General features: G+C 38.2%; 1 protein-coding gene across 1 annotated transcript in view; it reads left to right on the top strand.

Moving 5' to 3' along the window:
- Positions 1 to 19735: 19735 nt before the first annotated feature.
- The window catches only part of LOC150074937 (solute carrier family 35 member F6-like), a 107536-nt gene continuing 101954 nt past the window's right edge, over positions 19736 to 25317 (top strand). Inside the window, exon 1 of the mRNA XM_090389387.1 lies at positions 19736 to 19955. Coding sequence (XP_090245513.1) covers positions 19879 to 19955 — 77 coding nt within the window. The 5' untranslated portion in view covers positions 19736 to 19878. The remainder of the gene's footprint in view (positions 19956 to 25317) is intronic.

Raw genomic sequence — 25317 nt, 5'->3', positions numbered from 1 at the left:
ATTTTTCTTGCAGGGATAAGGAGGTGATTATTCCCTTGTATAAGGCAATGGTCAGTCCACACCTTGAGTACTGTATACAGGTCTGGAGGCCTCATTTCAAGAAGGATGCAGAGCTGCCGGAATGAGTACAGAGAAGGGCAACAAGATTAGTGAATGGAACAAAGGGTTTCTCTTACGAAGAAAGGATTAAGCTTTGGAAATTACAGTGTCTAGAGACTAGGCACCGGTGAGGTGATCTGATAGAGGTGTATAAAGCCTTGAATGGTTTGAGCATGCTCAATGCTGATGGGATTCTTCCTCTTGCTCAGAATAATTACCTGAGAGGGCATAAATTCAGATTGAGGAAAGACAGATTTAGGATAGATGTGCGGAAATTTGCCTTTAGCCAGCAGGTTAAATAGTTTTCAAATTAAATAGTTTTTTTTTTTTTACCTTAAACATCTTAACCCCATGCTGTTGCCTGGTTTCCAAATCTTGAAGCTTATAGAACTAATCTCTTGGTGTCCACAACCAGTACTGCTGGCATTCAAGATGTAGCTCACCATTGATCAGTACAGCGAAATTATTATAGTGGCAAAATTCCTGTATATCGAGAGAGTAACATTGGTCCATTCCATTTGTAACATTGGTCCATTCGGAGACCACTGTACTGTTCTATTCAGTGACCCCAGTGTTTAAACTTCAAAACGTTCTTATTGAATTGTGCCAAAAGCTTTTCTAAAGCTTAAGTAAATAATTATTTTAAAGTTATTCTCTGCATATAATTATTTTGTGACTATCTGATAATAATCGTACTTTCCCATATCGATCACACACACACACACACACACACACACACACACACCTTACCTTAACAAATTACATTGCAATTCTCCGTTATATATCATTTATATCGAGGCAACTCTCCACCCTTAACCACAGATTCCATAACTTTTTATAGTTACCTGGACTATTCATAGAATCCATGTATAAACGTGGGAGATATTTGCATATTTCAACCTTCTGAAATTTCATCAAAATATAAGGATGTCTATTCAGTGACCGCCTTAGTCGCTTCTTTCAAGCAACGCCGGAGATGAAGTCAACCCTTCGTGCTTTCTTCACTTTTAAACCTGATAATTTCACCTCCACACCTTTTTCACTAATCACAGATTCATTTAATGTTGAATAATTGTTAGTTAACCAACAGTCCTCTTCCCTCGAAAAGCAAATTCTTGTGTGAATATAGTTTCAAAGAACTTGTACGATTCTGCTTCGTTGTATTTGGCCAATATGGTCGATTTCTTTTTATTTTACTGTTCACATATGCAACCATTTACTGCCTTTCTTGGACCTCTTTGCCAAATAATTTTCTAGTTCCAGAAGGAATAAAATATTTCTGCTGAATATATGATAAGCGACCTTTAGTTCCTCACAATACTGTGAAATAGAGCGAACGATAACAAATTAATCATATCTGCACATCATTTCTTTATCATATCTCTGCTTCAATAGCTCTGTCTTTCTAGCATCTTGTTATCAAGTTGTTTGCTAATTGAAGTTTGATACAATACCAGCAGTGCTACCTATAAGTAACCCCTAATGCATTTTTAGATCATAATCGCAAATACCACTGAATATTATCTTTGAAATGTAGATTATCAGAGGCCATGTTCCAATAGTGTGGTCAAGGCATTAAAATAATTGAAAAGTTATACTTCAATTGATAATTGAAGTATAATTTTTAAAGGAATCCGTATTATATCTTTACTTTTTTGGGGGGGATGGTATTACATAACGTTAATTAAATTAAATTATGAATTTTAAATCCTTTGGGATGGAAAAGTCTCATTTAAATAATAACCGTTAGTTTACTGAGAAAATAAAGCTGGTCACTGCAGGTCACGTGACATCAAACACTTGTTTGCACTGGTGCAGAAATTCTTAGATATGAAGTCAGAATTTTATTTCCCACTTCACTTCAGTTTCTTTGAAATCTACTCAAATCATTTATATTTTATGCGTCACATTTGTTCAAGTTATTGAGGCAGCAGCAATGAAATTCCATCCAGCTGGGAGGATCCGAATTTACTTTGTTAGAAACTCGAACGGACTGAAAAAATTTTATTCAGGAACGATAAAATGGTAATTAGCTACTATTCTCTTTTATAATATAAACTGAGAGAAATAGAAAATTATAATATAAGTATTTATTTTTAACTCTTTAATCGTGCTTAAAATCATTAGTTAAAACCAGCATCTAAGCTGATGCCCAACAATTGGGGGGTGGGGGATGATGCTCGGCCACAGATATCCTTTACGTATGCGAGGACTCCTCAATGCTCAGCGCCCTTGGCCAGTCCTCTCCTGCTCACGGCACACTTTTCAGCATTGAGCGTGCCTTAGGTAGCAAGAGAGCAACCTTTTATTTCTTGACATAAAGGCGACCTTTGATAATCCACTCTTCCTGTCTGCTCGATTCTAACTTTACCACCTATTCTGATGAAAAGAAATACTGCATTGTCAAGAAGGCCCTTCACCTTATCCGGTATCTTCTGTCAACTATTGGCGTACTATGGACATAGTTGCCGATGCGCCTAACAAATCCCCAAACAAACAATCCGTCAACTATATAGCAGTGTGCAACCAATAGTTAATCTCGAAAAATATCTCTGTGATAGTGAACTCTCGCTTATCACCCTTGCACAGCTACTGACTGGTAGCATTTACACACAAAATATCTGGAATATTATCTCCAGACCTCCATCATGTAATAGAAGCCATTTGGATGGCCACCAGATTCAAATTGAGAAGAATGATCTCTCTGGATCACATGTATCGCTTCAACTCCATATAAGTGCTTAATGCATGATGCATTGATCGTGAGGGGCTAAGTAATGGGTGCAGATCTGTCGCACTTGGGCCTTCATTAAGGCGTTACTTACGCCTTAATGAAGATATAACAAATATTACACCAGAAGCCACGCAATGACATTACCTCAAATCCACCATCTAACCACCACATGGAAGACAGTTTCTGCTTTTAAATCGGATCGACATCAGGCGAAATCTTTTGAGTCCAGAAGTCACACTCGTATAGCAAATAATTGTTTTTAAATTAAATTAATTTTTATTTTAGATGCATCAGCAACTCAGGCCGCATTGCTCTCTATATAATACGTCCGTGAAAACTGTTCGTGTTCTGTGGTCGGTTGGTTTTCTGGGAGAAAAACCAAGATCCTTTCGCCTGAGGCAGACTAACTCAGCCCAGTTGTGGAAAAAACCCATAAAAATTTCTCGCGTCTGTTGAGGGATTAAAACTCGGGTCTTTTCCACCCTGCGTGAGGAGGATGATGGTTATAACAACTTATTACAACACGAGAGCTGTAAATGGAATGCTTTACATTTACAGCTCTCGAAATGCAAAAATATTAAGATTAAAGAATTCTTGTGTATTCTATCTACTAGTATAGTTTTTCCCCTCTTTTCTTCTATTTTAATGATTGCAAACCTTTAACGCGTCAAACCCCGCATTAAGAAACCACTGCCACCTGCCTGGACAGTGGGCACCAACCATATGCGATGGGTTCATGGACTCGCGTTGCTTGTGCCACACACGAAGGCGTCCGTCGGCGTGTTGCACACATATTTGGACTCATCCAACCAGCACACTCGTTTCCAGTCCAACCAGCGTTGTTGTTGTTGTCGACACCACAGAATTCGCCGTCGACGACGATCAGGAGAGAGTGTCTCTTGGGTTGTTTGCCGTGGAACCCCATACGTCAGAATGTGTGGCGCATCGCCATTTAGGATATTATTCTTGCATTCCCTATATGTATTGCGATGCTAACTGTCGCACAGTGACCTGTCTTGAGCCCGTACAATGTTCTTTACGCCTTGCTCACTACGAGCATGCACCTTGTATAATCCTTTACAGTTCTGTCGGCGGGAGGTGGCTTGATCCGTTCGACACCGTTCTCTAACCCGTTAACGACAGTGGACCGTTAGTGATCGACAAGATATGCCGTTTCCGATATGGAAGCACATGACGGACGAACACCCACAATCGCGTTCTTTTGAAACTCGGCGATACCTTTACTACGTCGCAAACTGCTACTTTATTACTTTGACTTGCACGACCAGATGCATATTACCACTGCTCTAGCTTAGGAAGTTTTTCGGTTTTTTATACTGACAGCTATGCGGCGTAGTCCATTACTGATGGGGTGGTCATAATCAGTGGTACTTTTTTCTAAATGTCAGAATAGAAAATCATTAAATTTATACACCTAATATTACGAAACAATGGTATAATCAAAGTGGAGGGAGAAATATCTATTTTACCCATTGCTACTAAAAATATATAATAGTAATCTTTAAAATTAATAGATTTCTTTAAAAATTTATTTAAAAACCAAAAATATAAATTTCGTAATGAAACTTGAACGTTTCTTACTAAAGTACGATGTGTTAGATAAAGAGATCTAACGAATGAGATATACTGTAATGCGTGCGAACGCTGCATTATGATTCGCTGAGCTGAACGCTAGAACTGATTGGTCTGTGAACCGTGAGCCTGAAGTTCTGATTCAGTTACTGTACAGTCGATGTGGCGTTATCATATAGTCTTCTGGAGAACGAGCGTTCCGGTACTATTTTTTTTAGCAATACACCTCTGGTCATAATTCATTGTTCACTGGGTGATCACTGAATTACGCATACCATATCCGTACGAAAGAAATTATAAGGGTAGTTATAATTTGATCCGGAGTTTTGATCATAACTCATCAGTAAATCTTACCAGTTTCATTTTAGGCAGTCTTCTTTACGTACTCTCGCCTTCGTGTACGCATTTGTCCTTTTGACGTGAGGAATAGTACCCTTGCAGCGTGGAATTCTTTAGGGGCTACGAACCGTACAACAGATTTCGTCGCCCTTGGAGAACATGCGTGCACTGTGCTATTACTATCTAAATTTTGCACTCCAAAACTTCTTTTAAGTTTGAAGAGGTGCTAGTCACGAACAGGAATAAGGCAGTTGCTAAAATAAGCTTTTCAGCTTTGTTAATGCCCACATAATTGAGCAATGTCCCGTATGCTGCAGGAACTCTGATTTTGTGCAGCAGACGGAACATGTTCACTTACGAAGAAACTCGCTATCTGACGGCTGTCCATGAATGCAGTTTGCAGCTCGTGCACCCAGGGACTAGTCCTAGACTTCTAGACACCAGGATGCAAGGATCAGTCTCAGGAATACTCGGTGCTCCTTGCTGGGACTGAATCCCCCTTCATTTGGATTTTGACGCTGTTCAGTTGGGATCTGGGGTGTGTTGCACCCTCTGCATTCCTCCCCTCCAAGGGCGGCCTGTGTACACCTGTGTTTTCGGCAATGCTGCATCTCTATCAGTAGTGCAAGTCATCGGTGAATCTCAGCTATTTTTAAGCGTAATTTCACAAAAAATGTGATTACACGTGGCTGTTCCACTTCTTATTAATTTCTTCAGATGCCATCTTGAGGTATCATTGTTGTATGAATAAGGGCAAAAATCCAAAAGCGCATACTTAAGTATGGTCAGGATCGGGACAAAGAGACGTTGCAAAGCTCCACGCACAACCGAGTGGCAAAATATGACAAATTTCACTTCATTATTTTCGGGAAATAATGAAAATTCCTAGTCCATTTTTTTTCCTTCCTCGTATATTTGGTGCACTGCCTGAACATACTTGAAGTTATTTTGGATATCAGGTATATCTTCAAGCAGAATGCAGTCGTAGAGTTGGTCGTCAGTTTGTTTTTGCCCAAAAACAACTGAAGCACTAAAAAAAAAAAAAAAAAAAAAACATTTCATTAAGAACTATTTCCGGTCACCCGGAAAGTTATTTCATCTAGCCATGTGTATTGGTGTCTGTAAATTGCATCTGTTCTATGGTCAATTTGCCTGCTTTGTTGGACGAAAGCCTCTATTTATTCCGGAGGAGGGGAGGAGACCTCGCTATCTTTGTCTGAGACGGATTAACTAACTCAGTCACGGAGTGAAAAAAAAGCCCATAAAGGTTCCTTGCGTCATCGACGGGATTGGGACGCGGGCCACTTCCACCCGGTGTGGGGAGGATGGTAACAATACCACTGTGCTACCACGCAGACCTATGAAGCACTAGTGCATTATGCCTATAAACTGAGTATGTCCTTATGATCGTTATGCTTGTTTTGCGAAATGAGAAACCCAGATGAGGGAAACTGCGCCGCCTTAACCTGAGATCAACTCATTCACACCTTTCAAATGCTTTTGGTGGGATCAATAGCTGATTAGCAGGGCATAAAATTAGGAAAGTGACCTGGTGTACACTGATTTGGCTGCAGCTAGTTATATTGCATAATGTTGAGTCATCACCATCTGATTGATTTTTAGTATCGCACGCCTGATTATTACAGTCGTACTAAAGAAAACAGTAGGCCTTCAACTTGTTCCGAATCAAGTGGCTATCAGACAAGCAGTTGGGAAAATAATCATGGTATATACTCACAGACTGCTTGTTATTTGTACATTCTGATGGGTATACATGAAGTACGATCGGTACTTTTCCTAATCAAGCATTTGCTTGATTAGGAAATGGGCATAACCGATCGTACTAATCACGAGCATGTATATTATTACATTTTGCCCGAACCACAGTTTGATTATCTGATTACTTCAGTCACCGGAGTTCATATATTACAGTTATCGTTATCACCTGGTGTCGAAAAGTTGGATACCATTATCTGTAGTAGTTCGCAGAAACATTCAGCAGAAAATATTTCCAGCTATCGCTTTTCACGTGAGAAGATAAGTTTCCATGTAGTTATACTCACGTGAGATAAGTAGATAATATTATGGACCTATTTCATCTTCTTTATATTAAATTATTCACATTAATCGACTCTTTGAACAAACGGAAAACCATAGAAATAATCTTGTTGCCTTTGCAACGGTTTCTGTTACCAAGACGACAAGATTCGGTTTTAAACACAGCACAGATTCGAATTTCCATTTGTTAATTAATCATAAATAGCACTTGGCTGGGAATCAAACAAATCCTAACAATGGTCTTAATTAATCCAGGAAAGTGTAACGCAGTTTCATTTGATGAGCTAAGGCAAAGAATTCAGGTTGAAATTGGAGTTTTGACAGATATGTCTTAAATATTACTAGTCAGTCTATAAAGAATAGTCAAGATATAAAACGCAATATTTATCATTGACGGCTTGTGGTATAAGAAAGTAGTGGTTGCAATTTACGTTTTAATTTTTGAAAATTTCAAGTCTCAGGAAATGATTGTTATACAATGATTGTTATTACAAGCAGTCTGTGCTTGTAGCACAGTGGTATCATCACCGGCTGGAAAAGGCCTGGGTTCGAATCCCATCGATGACGCGAGGAATTTTAATGAGTTTTTTTCACTCTGTGGTTGAGTTAGTCGATCTCAGGCGCAGATAGCAAAGTGTTTTCGTCCATCACAACAGCCAAATCGACCAGGAACAGACGCAATTTACAGACAAAATACACATGGGTATATGTAAGAAATTACAAGGGTGACTGACCCCTTATATATAATAGTTTGGTTTTGTTATTATAAGTAATGCTTTTTAATTTAAAATTAAACTATGCTCAATAAATCGGTCAACTACTGAGTGCCGGGTACTCAAGATGACGGGTCCGTAGTCACGAATGGTCGTTAGTGTAGTATCTCAAATAGAGAGTTTTATGGTAACTGAAAGAAGTTTCTAGTATCCCGGCTTGGCCTAAAACTGAGGAACTAACGAAAACGTTGTCTATTTGAGTCTTCACCAGTTGATGCGAATAACAATGGTGGGAGAAGCGACTCCGACTTCTTCCTGGAGAAGCGATTAAAGTCTCGGAGGAGAAGCGACTGGCAGGTGAGGGTCGTGCAAGACTCCGCGCAAGCGCCTCCCTACCAACGCCGCCTCAAAACTGGCTCTCTGAGTACCTCCTTGCCGGGACAACTCCAGCTTTGAAAATTATTAAAAAATACTTCTCGTCGCAAAATTTATAAATGACCTTTATAGAATTATTAACTAACTATTTAGCAACCTTTTTGTCACCAAAAGTAAAAAGGAGCGCGCTATCGAAGTGTAACAAAATTTTATTTATTTATTGTTTTAATTTTAACACAAAGTAAAAGATAGATTTCAATCGGAATAGTTTTCCCGATTAATTTTCTCGGAATAGGGGGGGGGACACGAAAATTACTCACACTTTCCTGTCTGGTGCCTGCCGCCATTTTTAATTTTAAAATTATATTTTAAACCTACTCGTTGAGCTCTTTCCAACAATATATAATAAGCTATAGGCTGTCGAAAACTTTTTTACCCCATCATATTTACCCCCCATTTCTCAGATAAATTTTTACCAACAGCGATCAATATGGCGTTATGTTGGTCCACATGATGTACAAACCCATGCAAAATTTCAAGTCAATAGGTTGAGTGGTTCCACAGATATAATTCTATGACAGACGGACAACCGAGTGACATTATAAGGGTTATTCGTTAGACTACGGACCCTAAAAAGATGGTATAATAACGTAAAAGTACACATGTCTCATCCATGCGAAGACTCGAATGAGTACAATGAACAATTGTACAGAAAAATAGAGTGGGCCAGTAAATCAGAATGTCTTATAATGGGGAATTTTAACTTCCCAGATATTGGCTGGAACTTGTGTGTTGGTCACTCACACACTAGTCAGACTTTTGGGGATTGATTGGATGATTGTTTTCTGCTGCTGCATGTTCGAGAGGCAACCAGAGAGGGTAATACTCTTGATCTGGTTATCAGCAGTGATCATTCGTGTATTAAGAATTTGCAGATAAAGGAACCACTGGGTGGCAGTGATCACAGTGTACTGATGTGGGATTTACTTAAAGATTAAATTACCATCAGAGGTAAAGGAAAGGGTTTTTGCTTCCGTAAAGGTGAGTACAGTGGTCTCAGGAAGTTTTTAAATATTGTGGAGTGGGATCAACTGACGATGTTACCAACAGTAAATTCTAAGTGGGAAGCATTCAAGGAATTAATCGTGGATGCCACTAAAGTTTCATACCTATTAAGAAATATTGTTCAAGGTTTAGGCCTAAATGGTTATCAAATGAACTAATGAGACTCGTGACAGAGAAGAAAAATGCATGGGATGCATATAAATTATCAAGCGATTCAGAAGCCTATGGCAGATATAAGCTAGTCTGTAATCAGGTCACAAAGGAAGTTAGGCAGGCGAAGTCAGATTACGAGAAATCCTTGGCAAAAGATGCTAAGAAAAACAGCAAGGATTTCTTTACTTATATAAACTCTAAAAGGAAGGGGATGAATCTGATTGGTCCACTTTACATCGATGGTTCGACTGTTGATGATCCTGCTCAGATAGCAAACAAACTGAATGAGTATTTTGCATCTACATTCACACATGAGGAATTATTAAGGTTTGGAAATGGCAGAAGGTTATCAAATTGTAGCAGGATACTTAATGATTTTGTAATAACTGAGAGCAAAGTGGAGGAGAAATTGTTGAAGTTAAACATAAGAAAAGCACCTGGGGTGGATGGGATCTATCCAGTTATATTAAAGGAGGCAGCAAAGCAACTAAGCAAACCCTTAGCCATAATTATGAGAGCATCCTTGGACTCAGGGGAGGTTCCTACGGACTGGAGATGTGCAAATGTATCCCCAATTCACAAAGGGGGATCGAAGGGTGACACGAGTAATTACAGACCTGTTAGTTTAACTTCTGTTCCGGGTAAAATAATGGAGTCACTGGTTAAAGATGCATTGCAGGATCATCTAGACAAGACTGCAGCAATAATTCAGACACAGCATGGGTTTGTTAAGGGAAAGTCTTGTCTGACAAATTTGATAGGATATTATGATGTGGTTACAAAGGAACTCGATGCAAAAAATAATTTTGACATCATATATTGGGATTTCAGGAAAGCTTTTGACACTGTTGCGCATGGAAGACTATTGTACAAATTGGAGCAGAATGGTATTAAGGGTAAGTTGCTACAATGGATAAAAGGATGGTTAAGTGGGAGAAGACAGAGGGTGGTAATCAATGGGTGCTGGTCTTCGTGGACTAATGTTATTAGTGGAGTCTCACAGGGTTCGGTGTTGGGTCCACTGTTGTTTTGTATATTTATAAATGATATTGCTGAAGGTATATCAGGCTTAATGTCGAAGTTTGCAGATGATACAAAGGTTGGCAGGGTTGTTAATGACAGTAATGGCAGTGTGCTACTGCAACAGGATCTAGATAATTTGGGCAGATGGGCTAAGAAGTGGCAACTGAAGTTTAACCTTGACAAATGCAAAGTACTCCATGTGGTACTACACTTAAGGTGGTAGAAAAAGAAAACGTACTGGGAGTAATTGTGCAGTCAGATATGAAGTTTTCTGAGCAATACAGACAGGCTACCAGGGCAGGTCATGGGGTTTTGTCAATGATATATAGGAATTTTGCTAGCAGGGAGAAGGAGGTGATTGTCCCTCTGTATAAGGCAAGGGTCAGGCCACGCCTTCAGTATTGCGTACAGGTCTGGAGGCCTCATTTTAGGAAGGATGTAGATTTGCTTGAGCGTGTACAGAGAAGGGCAACAAGATTGGTGAGGGCAATGAAGGGATCCTCTTACCAAGAGGCTTAAGTTTTGCAAATTGCAGTGGCTGGAGACTAGGCACCTGCGCGGTGATCTGATTGAGATGTATAAGGCCTTGAATGGGTTGAGCACGCTGAATTCTGATAGGATCCTTCCACTTGTTCAGATTACGAACCTAAGGGGTCATAAATTCAAATTAAGAAAAGACAGATGTAGAATAGATGTGCGGAAATTTGCCTTTAGCCAGCGGGTGGTTAATTGCTGGAACAAACGTCCATCTGTCGTTGTGGAAGTTGATAGATTGAATAAATTTAAGGAGGAACTGGACAGGAATTTGGAGGGAATGGTGTGATTTTTTTTTTTTTTTTTTTTTGGCTGATGCTGCATAAGCTCATTCACTTGCTTTCTTGCATCACATGCCATTACTACTACTAGTACAACTACAGCAAAACGCAACTTTCTCGCACTGCAGTCATTGAGCTAATGAATGCAATCGTTATTGCAGACCACACGAACTGTATGGCTGTGGTGATGCGTCTACCTGGACTTCATCATGCGTATGGAAATGCAATTGGACATAGGTCTCTACGCTCGGTTGGAGGCTGATTACACCCAATTACACCAACAAACGAGGACGCAAAATTACACTACAGCGCTCTTCCTGTTTACTTAATATTATATTAAATAAATGATATTTATTTGTAGAAAATTATAGTAGCTTGCTGGGTATGATCTGTTAAAAGAATATTCAATTAAGCCAGAAGTAAGGAATTTCGTACCTGTCTATGGAATTTATCATGGAAGAGTTTTTGCAACACTTTTTGAGTAGGCGGTTAAACTGAATCAGTGTTTGTACTGGGCTCTGTTTACAACCGGAACGCTAATATTGGCAACTAAAACAAAATTAAGCTTTTTTTTGTTATTCAAGTTTATCCAACATATAAACATATTACACATAATAATAAATAAATCCTAAGCTCTTATTAAAAGATGAAAAGGTTGTGTTTATATTATTCGAACTAAGACATTTTCGGATAATAGAAACCCAACGTTTCATTTCGGATAATCAAGGCTCCTCATTAGTTTGCTTCAGCGTATAGATATGAATTTCTGTTATTAATTTTTCACATTTTAACAGATCTCTAAAAAAAGCATCTCCCTCCTTCGTGCACAAGAAAAAAGTTGCGAACATCCATTGAAAATTACTGGTTATTTTAATTTTTTCTGTGTATTTTCGTCAATGAACCAAACATGCAGTAGCACAGTAGATGTGTGTGTGTGTATAGGATCGGGGGATGCAAGGTCCATTTACATTCCCCAAGAACATATGTTTTTTCTACTGATTTTATTACTATGATTATCGTTTTTTGTTGTTTTTTTGTATGCGCAATAATAAATTAATTAATTAATATGGAAGATATACAATTGTTTTATTTATTAACAAATTCATTATTTTGTAAATTAACAAATTTATTAACAGATTAGGGTTTCCAGTTTTCCTGAAAGCACTAACTTCTGTTGTGCAATGATTAATTAAGGGATTAATGCATTTAGAGATTAATTCACGAAGACAGCGGAAAGCGAATCCATCAGCAATAACTGATGGGTCAAATTGCATGGAACTTTTTTTCCGATAGAAATCGGAAAAAAAAAAGAAAGAAAAAGGCAAGGTAAACGACTGAAAAAAAATCTTGAACAGGTTAGAAATATATAATAAAGGCATCTGGAGATATATCATCATACCCCCTCAGATTGTTGGGTAATAATCCGATAAAGAAGGGAGGATGATATTTTCAAAATTGTTCCGCTTAGCGATTTATTTACTTTACAGTTGGCCTATTTTTCCGTACAAATCGTTAACTATACTCCACTAGATCTGTGTATTGTTGCTGAATAATTATTTTTGTGCATCTTAAACAAAATAAAAATTAAAATTTTTTCCAGCAGTTTGTTTGCTATTAGTTACAAATAAACTATAACAGGATTTCAAGGTATATAATGGTACAAGGCAGGGCTAGCCCTCGGGGATGCGGTGATTAGGAGACAACCGGGCCTACACTTTAAGGAGGGTCCCAATATACACCCTCGTCTAAAAGTTTGGAATCATATTTCATTTTTATTAATTTTCAAAGTTTTTATTGAAATAGGACCAACTTGTCTACCGGTTTTTATTAAAATATTTTCTATTATGTTTAAAAATCAAAAACCTTAAATAATATTTAAGAAATTTCTAGAATATTCCACTGGTAGAAGATTCGTGAATGTGGCAGAACGTTGTAGATGATTCTAAAATATTCTGAAAAGTGGGAACATTGTTTTTATATTATAGAAGGTTGTAAATGATTCTAGAGTGTTTTACAATAATATTAATTGAGGAGTATGAGCTGTAACTTATAAAATCGAACACCCATCATTCACGATAAACATGGCAAGAAATAAAGTTGTTGTATCATCAGCGACATCTGTTTTCTGTTTGCTGGACGAAAAACAGGACTTTCCAAGAGAAAAAAAACGTGGCTGAGTAGTCGGTCTCGCCTGAGACCGACTACTCATCCACGTTGTGCAAAATATCCATAAAATTCCTCCCGTCATTGAGGGGATTCGAACTCAGGTATTTTTCACCCGGTGTGGGGAGAACGGTAATTATACCAATGTGCCCGCGAAGGTAAGAAATAAGGAACTGAGTGTTGAAAAAAAAAGAAGGGCTATTGCATCAAGAAAGTTATTCCATAAGAGGCATTGATAAAAAAGCTCAGGAGTACAAACTACCATTCGACGATTCAAAGTGACTGGCAGTTTAAAGGACAGACCACGCTCAGGACGACCGCGTTTAACAACGGAAGCACAAGATAAGAATAAGACCATAACACTGATTTCTAAAGGCAATGGATGACTTATTGCACCTGAAATCCGAGCTGAGTTCAACAGGAACAGAGAAACTCCCGTGTCTACGTCCACTGTAAAACTTCGTCTTAAATAAGCAGGACTTCAGGGTCATGTAGCGGTCCTAAAACCCTTATTAAAATTTGAAAAAAAAAAAAAACAAAAAAAAAATTGGTTTGGGCTAAAAGCCATCAACGTTGAACAATTACAGAGTAGACAAACGTACTGTTATGTGAGACGAATAACTGAAGAAGAAATGGTGCCACATTGTTTAGTGCCTACAGTCAAGCACGGTGGTGGTTCCATCATGATCTGGGTTTGCTTCTGTTTTTCTGGAGTGGATGACATTGTCAGAATTGCAGGAATTTTAAGAAAATAAGTCTATAAAACATACTTGAACATAATGCAATATCCGCTGGTCGACTTTGTGGAAGAAATTTTATACTACAAAAAGGCAGTGACCAAACGCACAGCTCTGAGTTGTGCAGGGACTTTCTAGCAATTAAATGGCAAGAGCAGATATTGCAAATTATGGTGTGGCCACTCCAATTGCCTGATTTAAACCCAGTAGAGCTTTATATATAGATGTAGGAAAGGAAAGGAAAAAACTGACTCGAGTAAATAATACAAAAGTCTTTGAAATAACAGAGGAGGAGAAAAAGCAGTATGTACTGGAACTTAAGAACAAGTTTGAGCTTCTGCAGACTGCTCAGGACCAAGATATCGACGAGGAATATTACAACTTTCTGAAAGTGATAAAGCCCAAGAAACCTATAGGGAAACAGAAATCCAAAGAAGAAAAAATTAGTCAAGAAACACTTGTCATGATGAACCGAAGACGACAAATGAAGAGCAAGAAAAACACTGACAGGGAGAAAATTGAGTATACTGAGTTATGCAAAGCCATTAGAAAGAGACTCAGAGAGGACATAAGAAGATTTAACACAAGAAAAGTAGAACAAGCATTAAGGGAAAACAAAGGATTTAAATCAGCAGCCATGAGCAGTAATACAGAAAGACAAATGATACTGAAACTGAAGAATAGCGATGGTGTACTTATAAACAGCAGAGAAGGCATAATTCAAATAGCAGAAGACTACTATAGAGAATTATACAAGGAGCGAGGGAATGATACCAGCAGTGGGGAAGATGGATTGCAAAGTAGCAACACATACGACATACCCGATATTCTTCCTGATGAGGTAGAACATGCATTGAAGAAAATGAAGAATCGGAAAGCCCCGGGGGAAGATGAAGTTACTGTAGAGTTGTTAAAATTGGGAGGAAGAGACATAACACAAAAACTGGCAAGGCTCTTCACAAAGTGCATTAGAAAAGGTGTGATGCCTAAGCAGTGGAATAATGCAATCATAGTTTTGCTGCTTTATCTCCTTTCTTATGCAGAAATTGGAAATTATAGACCAATTAGCTTGTTATCCCATATCTACAAGTTGTTCACAAGGGTCATTACTAACAGATTAGAATGAATACTTGATGAGAATCAACCGAAAGAGCAAGCTGGCTTTAGGACAGGATTCTCAACTATGGATCACCTTCACGTAATATCACAGCTACTGGAGAAAGCAAATGAATATAAAACACCATTATGCATGGCATTTGTGGATTATGAAAAGGCATTTGACTCCATACAGCATAAGGCAATGTTTCGGGCACTGGAAAGACAAGGCATAGATACTCCATATATTATGATTTTGAAGAAAATATATGAGAGTGCTACATCCTTTATTAGACTAGACAAAGACAGTAGCAAATTTAAAATCGAGAAAGGAGTTCGACAAGGAGACACAATATCTCCGAAGCTGTTTACTGCTGCCCTTGAGGAAGCTTTCAGAAGATTAGACTGGTCGCAAAAAGGAGTCAATGTGAACGGAGAGTACCTAAACCATTTACGATTTGCAGATGACATTGTGGTCATAAGCCACGATCCCAAAGAATTAGAGGAAAATCTTAATCAGTTATGCACAGTTAGTAAGGATTTTGGACTAAAGATGAATATGGCTAAAACAAAAGTAATGATGAACAAGTATGCCACGGAAAGAGAAATAATGATTGAAGGAGCAGTAATTGAAAAGGTGGAGTCATATACTTATCTGGGACAAGTTATTAGCTGTAATAATGATAAATGGCTGGAAGTCAAGAGAAGAATAAATTTTGGATGGATAGCATTCAGGAAATATAGTCACATACTGAAGAGCAATATCCCAGTTTGTTTGAAACGTAAAATAATGAATCAATGTATACTCCCCACCATGACTTATGGAAGTGAAACTTGGGCACTCACCAAAAGAATGGAAGAGAAGCTGAGAACTACACAGCGAAGAATGGAACGAATTATATTGGGAATCAGACTGTTAGATAAGAAGAGAAACACATGGATTAGGCAGCAAACTCAAGTAAAGGACATTCTTATCAAAACTAAAGAACTAAAATGGTCTTGGGCAGGACACATAGCTCGAAGGCATGATGACAGATGGACTAAGAAAATAACAGAATGGTACCCAAGAGGAGCTAGAAGAAAACCTGGAAGACAAAGGCGGAGATGGATGGATAGATGAAATTCATGAGTTTTTGAGTAGTAAATGGATGGCCAGTGCTCAAAACAGAAGGAACTGGAAAGTTGCTGGAGAGGCCTTCATCCTGCAGTGGATTGAAAATGGCTGATGATGATGATGAGAGCTTTTATGAGATCATCTAGATCTCATAAAAGCACTAGTGGGTGATCATAATTTTATAATAGTGTCCATAAACTATTACGGACACTATTATAAAATTAATCGCCAGAATGCCACATGGTTTTTGCATTAAACTTTATTTTTTCATAGCTAAGTTAAAAAAAAATAATAATAAAATAAAAAATAATGAAAACTGTTGTCATACACCGTGATCCCAAAATTTTAGATGGAAGTGTATATAAATAGATATATAATTTTGTCAAGGTCATGATAAGGGATCCATCAACAGCAGTGTTTGCATGCACTTTGGCCTCCTGTACCATTCTATGGTACAGGAGGCCAAAATGGTACAAGTTTTCGCAGTGTTCTTTTATGTGAATGAATTGAAATATGTGCGACCACTTATCTCCAAGTCACATGTCCTAAAGGCTCGGAACCTTTTAAGACATTTGGAATTATCCTTTATAAGACAGAGAAAATCTCCGTTGTTGTATTGCAAGTGATCGAAGCGCCCAACCATCAACATTGAAATCATTTGCGAAACAGACTAATTAAAAACTGCGCAAAATCATTGCATTCAATCATTCAAGGAACTACGACGTCATTAGGAGTGAACTTATTAAAGATGAAATTGAACCATTGCAGTACAAAAATTAAAATATTAGGTTTACCCATAATTGCGTCTGTTCTCTGGTCGATTTGCCTGTTTTGCTGGATGAAAAAAAAAAACCAGTTTATGGGGGGGGGGGGGGCCTTGCTGTCTATGCCTGAGACCGACTAAATCAGCCACGGAGTGAAAAAAGTCCATTAAAGTTCCTCGCGTCATCGACGCTGGATTTGAATCCGGGCCTTTTCCACCAGCTGTGGGGGAGGACCGTGATGATACCACTGTGCTACTCGCGCAGTCTCCATTGCTGTATAGTTTATGTTATTACAAACGTCATGGGAAAATTGGGACAATTAGAACCATGGAATTTGCTACCCTTAAGGATGGGCATTTAATTCGCATCATGTTCAAAAAATAGTTCACCCTTAATAAATTAAGTCAATGCTTTGCATACTAATTTTGAATAATTTCTATAATTAAGCGCATGCTTTTTTGTCACTCTATATAATCGAAATAAATTTGTAAATACGAATAATCTCAATTAACTATTTCTCTTTCTTATTAATTTATAGATGAATTTATAATGAATGTATATACACTCAGTGATCACTGAATTATGACCAGCCCATCCATAATGGCCTGTGTTGCGCAGCTCGCAGTATAAAAATCCGAACATCTTCGTACTCTAGAACAGTGTTAATTTGCATCTGATTTTCCAAATCAAAGTGATAAAGTAACAATTATTGGATATAGTAGATATCATGGAGTTTCGAAAGGGCATGATTGTGGGACCTTGTGCGTCGAGTGCTTCTATATCGCACACGGCATACGTTTTCTGTTTGGTTTTCTGTTTGTCGGTTGCTAACGGTCCTCTGTGGTTAATGTGTACAAAGAATGTGTCGAACGGGTCAAGCCACCTCCAACCGACAAAACTGTAAAGGATTACGCAATGTGGATGTTCATGGTAAGCGCAGGGTGCAGCGCGCTGTACGGACTCAACGACAGTATATTGCAACATCGCCGTATACTATGGGGAATGCAGGAACAATATACTAAATAACAATGCGCTGCTCACTCACACGTATGGGGTTACACAGCAGATGACCCAAGAGATACCCTCTCCTCACCGCTGAAAGCGAATAGTGTGGTGTCAACAACACGCTGGTTGGACACCGTAGGACTGGAAACGAGTGTATTGGTCGGATGAATCCAAATACGCCAAAGGACGCCTTGTGTGCACGGTTCCCACTGTCCAGGTGGTGGTTGTTTGCTTAATATGGGGCATGTTTTTTTCTGGCAAGAAATAGGACAATCTCTGGTGCGTATGGAGCGACGTTTCACTGGTTAGGGCTACCTTAGGAGCATGTCTTAGGAGACCAAGTGCACCCTGCCGTGTTGAATATTTTCCCGGATAGAAACGGGATGTGCACAAGTGGTTCAAGGAAGACAGTGAAGATATTATCCATCTTGATTGGCCTCCAAATTCGCCTGACCTCAATCCAATTGAACACTTGTGGGATGTTTTGGAACGGAAGTGAGGCATATGGACACGCAACCGTCACCTGTTCCGAAACTGTGGAAAGCTTTGCAGACAGTATGGCTGCAGATCCCTACTGATGTCTTCAGCCATCTAATGGAGTCAGTGCCTAGGGTCATCGTGGGTAGCACAGTTCGTAGGATCGCTGTCCTCCCCACATCGGGTGGAAATGGCCTGAGCTCGAGTCCCGTCGATGAGGGAGGTATTTTTATGGGCCTTTTTCACAATTGACTGTGTTAGTCGGTCTCAGGCGAGGGTAGCATGGTTTCTTTTTTTTTTTTTTTTTATCCAGGTAACTCGGGTTTTGCGCTCATAAAACAGAAAATGGACCTCAGAACACACGCAATTTACAAACACTACACATGGAGCACAATACACGTGGAGAACTAGACAAACATTTGGAGCGGGTGGATGAGTGAAATGAGAAGGGGATGTGTATGTGTTTTTTTTTTTTTTTTTTTGGCTGGTGCTATAGAAGCTTGCTTTCTTGCATCATGTTCCCTTGCTAATGCTAATGCAAATATGACCTTAGTCGCTGATGCTCCTAAAACAACAATAACAACAACGCCTAGGCGAATAGTGACTGTTACCGTGCGAACATTGGTCCAACCCGGTGTTTGGTAGGTGGTCATAATTAAGTGATTATGCGTGTGTATCATTGTAAATCGGCGCATTTTTATTTTTATTTCCTGTTCCTGTCTGCTTGTTGAATAACATGGTTCTTTTTTAACTTTGGGTTGTGCACCACCTTACAATGTTTTTAGGTCAACAGATTCACAAAGTTATTCAGCTTTTTGATGTTTATATTTGAGTCTCTTTGGGAGGGATTGAAAGTTTACACTAGAATGATAACAAAGATACATACATGTATAATAATTACATTTATAATTTATTTAAAAATATTACAGTTATTACTAAATCAATATATTATAAACGATCAATATATTATAAACGACCAATGTACTATAAGCGCTTTTTTATAAAAGTTCCATTTTGCCGAAAATAATTTTTTATAATTATTTCAAAAATATTAATTTATGTTATAACATACGGTATTTATGAAAAAGGCGTTTTTCTGATAGTTGTCCATAGGTGTCAAAAATCCTAGTTAAGTTTCCGCTAATGAGTCATGGTTGGCAAGTTGCCAGCATACGTCACTATTACAACATATACACAATGGAATATGCGAAACATTATCTTCATAGCTAGTACAAAAAATAAAACCATAAAAAGAAATAAAATTTGATATAGCTATCTTGTAAAATCGGCTTATAGCAATCTGTTACTACGCGAACTGTTATAGCCATCAGTGAGAAATGGCTAGCAGGTGACACGTGACGTGCCTTCAAACGAGGTTTGACATCATTGAATGTTATCTGAACGAATCAAACATTCACATGTGCAGTAAAAGAAAATCTGGTGCGCGAGTAATAAAGGATTACAGTGTGGAGTAAAATTCCTTTTACCTTCGTCCTTCTAGCTGTCAAGCAGATTTCTGTTTATGTGAAGTGAATTAAAAAAAAAAAAAAAAAAAGATGGCGTGGACAGTATATCAGCAAATTTTGGCCCTACTTATGATAGTGACTGGATCGATCAACACTTTAGCCACAAAGTAAGAATTTATTTTCATTATTGGGAAAATTTTATTTCAATTAAAATTTAATTGAACGGGGTTAATTTCGGAGAGTTCGTTTGGATAATGCCATCATGTGAAATAAAGGAATTTTGATTACCAGTACTCGTTATAAACTTCAGTTTTTGTTTTATTTTAGCACAATTTTATAACTTTAAGTAGAGTTTTAACAGAAATTACCTTCTGTATTCTAAAAAGCATATGTTTCCAGTTTTAAAGAGGTGTGCTCACGTACAGCCAATTCACAGATAATGGTCCCGACTCCTGGGCTATAGTATGATTGAAAAAGCATGGGAGGGGGAAGGTTAAATCTCTCGAGGGCCGGTAGTGGATTCATACAGAAAAATACTGAGGGTGATACATTAGATATCGTAAGGAAGCAATATAGAAACAGTGAATATTACTAGAGACGGATAATTTTTAAGTCTGTGCGAAACTGTCTGTATTTTGTGATACGCTAGTTTTAAACTTGGAGGGGGACATAACACATAGCGCTTCTTATACACGGCTGCTCACTGTGAAAGAGTGGGTAGCACGTGGCACGAAGGTTGGACACCTCCCCCAGAGCTTGAGTAACTTAATATCATAAAACACATACTGTGTTTTATTATATTAAATTATTCAAGCTCTGGGAGGGGAAGTATGTCGCTCCCTGCTGTATTCGCCACTGGTGTGGGTGCAGAATTTGTAGTCTGTGCCGTTACCGTATACATCTTAGAAAGCCGTTTTGTTATGGGTACACCTCCGAAGGAAGTGGCTTCTTTTGCTTGAACCCGTCTCGAATTACTGGCATCAACTAACATAACCTTTTTTTTTTTTTTTTTTTTATTAGCTGAAGTCTATTAAAAAACTCGCACTTATTTTGCTTGAATCCGTCCCGAATTTGGCCATGCCCGCAACGCAGTGACAAGGTGTACCCATAATCTGGATTCAGCCGCAGTTTTTTTAATAATAAAATCATGTACTGGCATGGTATATTAAAGTGATTAAAGATATAAAGAGAAACGATGATTATTACTTTTGTAGTTTTAATAAACTTTAATTTTACATTGGCTGCTTCAAAAATAAAATTTATTTGCATTTGTTTCGATTATTCATGATTTTATATTAAGTGTGCAGAACTACGCGAACTATCGTCAAATACGTGTGCGCGCACACACACACAAAGTCAAAAGAGTTTGTGTGGTGGAGTATTTTGTATATCACCTCCTGCTCGTGTGATTTATGAATTTTTTCATTTTCCATGTAATCGTGTACATCTGGAATCCTAACACAGAGATGCAGATCGAAAGTTAAACGTAATGATGAAGGAATACTAAATGGAATTCGTGTGGCCATCACTCTTTAAATGAAGTGACCAGTTTTTAAAAACCTTTAGAGCTGGAAAAATATAATAAATATTTCGTTGTTTTTTTTTTTTTTTTTTAACAATATCACATTATAGATAAAGAGGCCTGTGCGCTCTGGATTCATTATGGTAAGTTATTATGTAGCACAGAGCGAAACGGAAAATAAAATAAATAACAAGTTTAATGTCAAATTAAACTTGTCATTTATTTTATTTTTTCTTCCGTTTCGCTACATAACTTACCATAATATCACATTAACATTAAATATATTTGTAGGCAGCATGATTTTTTTTTTTTTTAATATATTGTCCTTGTTTAATATTGCATCGAGGAACTCTTCGCAAGAGTTGGCCAATTGCATCAATAAATCTTATATTGCGCCTTTTCAGCCGAGGTTTTTCTGAGGTCCATTATTTGTTCGCTAACGAAATTATTATTTCGGTATTCGTCCCTAGTTAAACATAATAATGATCCTTCAACTGTCGCCTGTTTTTTGCTGTAAAAGTTTTCATTTGCCCAGTCTCAGAAATCGATTAGAGTGAAATTAAAACTCCTAGTCCACATCTGTTTATCAATTATTGAGAAAGCGATCTCCAGCCAGTTGCGCACAGAAATAGAGAAGTGAGGTGCGGCTCCATCCTGCATAAAGAAAAGCAGCTGTGAATTTGGACATACTTTTATATCAGAGAGGGCAAATATTTGCTGGATGTCAAAATATCTTTAATCATTCATCGTACTGTATTTCGCAAAACATGAGTTAACTGTCATTCCTCGCACCACATGGTGAGCGTTTGTGTATATATATTTTAATGATAACCCTAAATGTATAAGAACCATTAGTGCAGTACTTTTTTTGGTATCAGTACTTTACTGTATGGGTTAAGGCAAATCGGCTAATCTTTAGAAAAACCCTTACTAATGGATCTTTGCTACAGGAAATGATGTCCAGATCTAGCTCGGCCTTCGCGCTGATTGGCTGTTAATTACCACGTTTTGCGTTACAGTTAATGTTCTTGTTTATACTCCGTCACGACCACGAGGTCAGTGGAGTTTACAATAAATCAATCAATACAAATGTTAATCGTATTTAGCAGTCACGGGCTTGAACCCCAGTCCACTCAAAGAGAGTGTGCTACTGCACTCGCGCCCCTGACCACTCGGCTACATCAGGCCCAAATGCTGTTTTGCGAACGATTAGAGCTGGTAGGAATACGATAGACTGGCCGGTAAACCTGACCTTCGTTTGCAATAGACGTTTTCCAGACTTATTTCCATTGGTCAAAAAGGGTTATGTTAGTCCACCAAATGCGAGACTAATTCTAGCGAAAAACTGTATCCGTGATGTTTAGTATGCACCTTTCTTCGCCTTAATCCGTTCCGAGTTTAGTGGTGTAATATAACCCGACATTTTTTTTCATAAGTGGAAATAAGTCTGCTAAGAAAACTTCTACTACAAACGAAGGTCAAGTTTATCGGCCTATCTATCGTATTCCTGCCGGCTCTATTAGCTTGCAGAGCGGCATTCACTGCAACACAAAATCGTGGTGATTAGCAGCCAATCAGCAGGAAGCAATGTGCGGAACTATATCTGGCCATCATTTACTGTTGCAGAGATCACTGGGTAAGAGTCTTTTTCTGAACTTTAACCGGCAAAATTTTGGATCCATGCTCTTTTCCAACATCAAGCTTAATGTCCAAGTTTGCAGACGATACAAAGGTTGGCAGGGTTGTTAAGGACACTACTGACGCTATGCTGTTGCAACAGGATCTGGAAAGGTTGAGCAGATGGGCTGAGAGGTGGCAAATGAAGTTTAACATTGACAAATGTAAAGTACTACATATGGGAAACAGCAACCCCAGAGCAACGTATCAACTCTGTGGTACTACACTGACAGTTGTAGAGAATGAAAAGGACCTGGGGGTAATTGTGCAGGCAGATATGAAGTTCTCTGAGCAGTGCAGACGGGCTGCAAGAGTAGCTCATGGTGTCTTATCAATGATATACAGGAATTTCTCTAGCAGGGATAAGGAGGTGATTATTCCCTTGTATAAGGCAATGGTCAGGCCACACGCTGAGTACTGTATACAGGTCTGGAGGCCTCATTTCAAGAAGGATGTAGAGCTGCTGGAACGAGTACAGAGAAGGGCAACAAGATTAGTGAATGGAACAAAGGATTGCTCTTACGAAGAAAGGCTAAAGTTTTGCAAATTACAGTGTCTGGAGACTAGGCACCGGTGAGGTGATCTGATAGAGGTGTATAAAGCTTTGAATGGTTTGAGAATGCTGATGAGATTCTTCCTCTTGCTCAGAATAATCACCTGAGAGGGCATAAATTCAAATTGAGGAAAGACAGATGTAGGATAGATGTGCGGAAATTTGCCTTTAGCCAGCGGGTAGTTGGTTGGTTGGTGAAACAGACTTCCATCCCTTGTTGTGGAAGTTGATAGCCTAAATAAATTTAAGGCTCGGCTGGACAGGTATTTCGAACGAACGGAGGGGTGAAGTGGAAGTTTTTTTTTTTTTTTTTTGGCTGATACTGCATAAGCTTGCTTTCTTGCATCATATGCCTCTACTAATGCTAATATCCTTCGGGATCGTGTGTGTCCAATAATGGTTGTTTTGCTTGTTCGTAAATCCTCCTACCTGAACAACGTTATCCCGATGATGTTTAAGAAGGCAGGCTAATCATCCAAGCATATTATTATTAGCTATATGGTGCAAGGAAGCCTGAGGCTAATGCTGCACCAGCTAAAAAAAAAAATTCTGAATTACCCAGAGAGAGAGAGAGAGAGAGAGAGAGAGAGAGAGAGAGAAAATCAGAAGGGAATCACCAAGAAAGAGAAGAATGATGATATCCAGCTCCTCAGAACCCTGGGTGGGCCATGCCCATACGCACCAGATGTGAGCCCCTGGGGTAATATTTCCCACAAACTCCAATCTTTTATCAGTCCCCTCCTAACAGTTCCTGCAAGCAATGCTTATTATTAGATACAAATGAAGGGCCAACTTATTTTTTTTTTCACGAAAAATGAAGTTGAGAATTTTTTGCACAACCCGATAATTTATTCTAGTTTCTTGCACACACATTGGCTTGTGGATTCTTTTATGCTCCTTCCGAATGCTTGAATTTTTTCTGCAATGTGGAGATCTGCTGTGTTTAGTCCAAATGTCTGATACTGTTGCTCGTATATGCACCCATTGGAGAAGCTTCCCCAAGGACTATTTTATTTCATATAAAATTGTACTCTCATGTGTTGACGCTTGTAAAAGCTGCCATCGTGGAATGTACGAGTGTTCCCCAGCTACCCAAACAATTTCTGGGTGTGTCATTCATTTTCTGTTGAAACACCATATTTCGCAGCAATTCGGACCCCAGTCACTTACATTCAGTTTATTCGTCATTCTTTATCTAAAATTAAATGGAAGAATCACTATTGCACTAAATGGCATAACATTCTCTACCTAATACACGTTCAGTGATGCCTTATTTTATCTACTAATAAAGTAATTAAAGTAATTATTTCCTAGAAATAATGAGTGTTTCAAGTACTGATGCAACTTAAAATGGACTTATTTAAATATCACTAATCGAAATTTATTACTTTTATTTCATGTTATGCAATAGTATTATAATTAGGAAATTATTTAAAAATTATATAAAAATTACACTACCCAACATGATTTTTACCTCCAGGAAATCAATAGTTGTTTCTGGTCAAGTTTTATGTATAGAATTTAAAATCAATCATAAAAATTTCCTATCACGTCTCAGTTTTAAGATATAGATAACTAGATTCTGTACAAAGATATCATTACTGTTTGAAATACAATTTTTAAACTTATTAACTTTTGGTTGGTTTTGTTTATTGGGCTAAAAGTTAGGCAAGTATATCATTACTGTTCTTGCAATACAGTATATTTTGATGCACTTTTCCAGACAAGTCAGTATTTTTATTAATTTTATTACGCCATTCAACTGTTCAATATATAG

This window comes from Mastigoproctus giganteus, unplaced genomic scaffold (assembly GCF_048544385.1).
Source record: "Mastigoproctus giganteus isolate SK-2022 unplaced genomic scaffold, ASM4854438v1 scaffold_15, whole genome shotgun sequence".
In the NCBI taxonomy this organism is placed as follows: Eukaryota; Metazoa; Arthropoda; class Arachnida; order Uropygi; family Thelyphonidae; genus Mastigoproctus; species Mastigoproctus giganteus.
The sequence above is the reverse complement of the archived record's forward strand: the minus strand, read 5'-3'. Positions and strand labels throughout refer to the sequence as shown.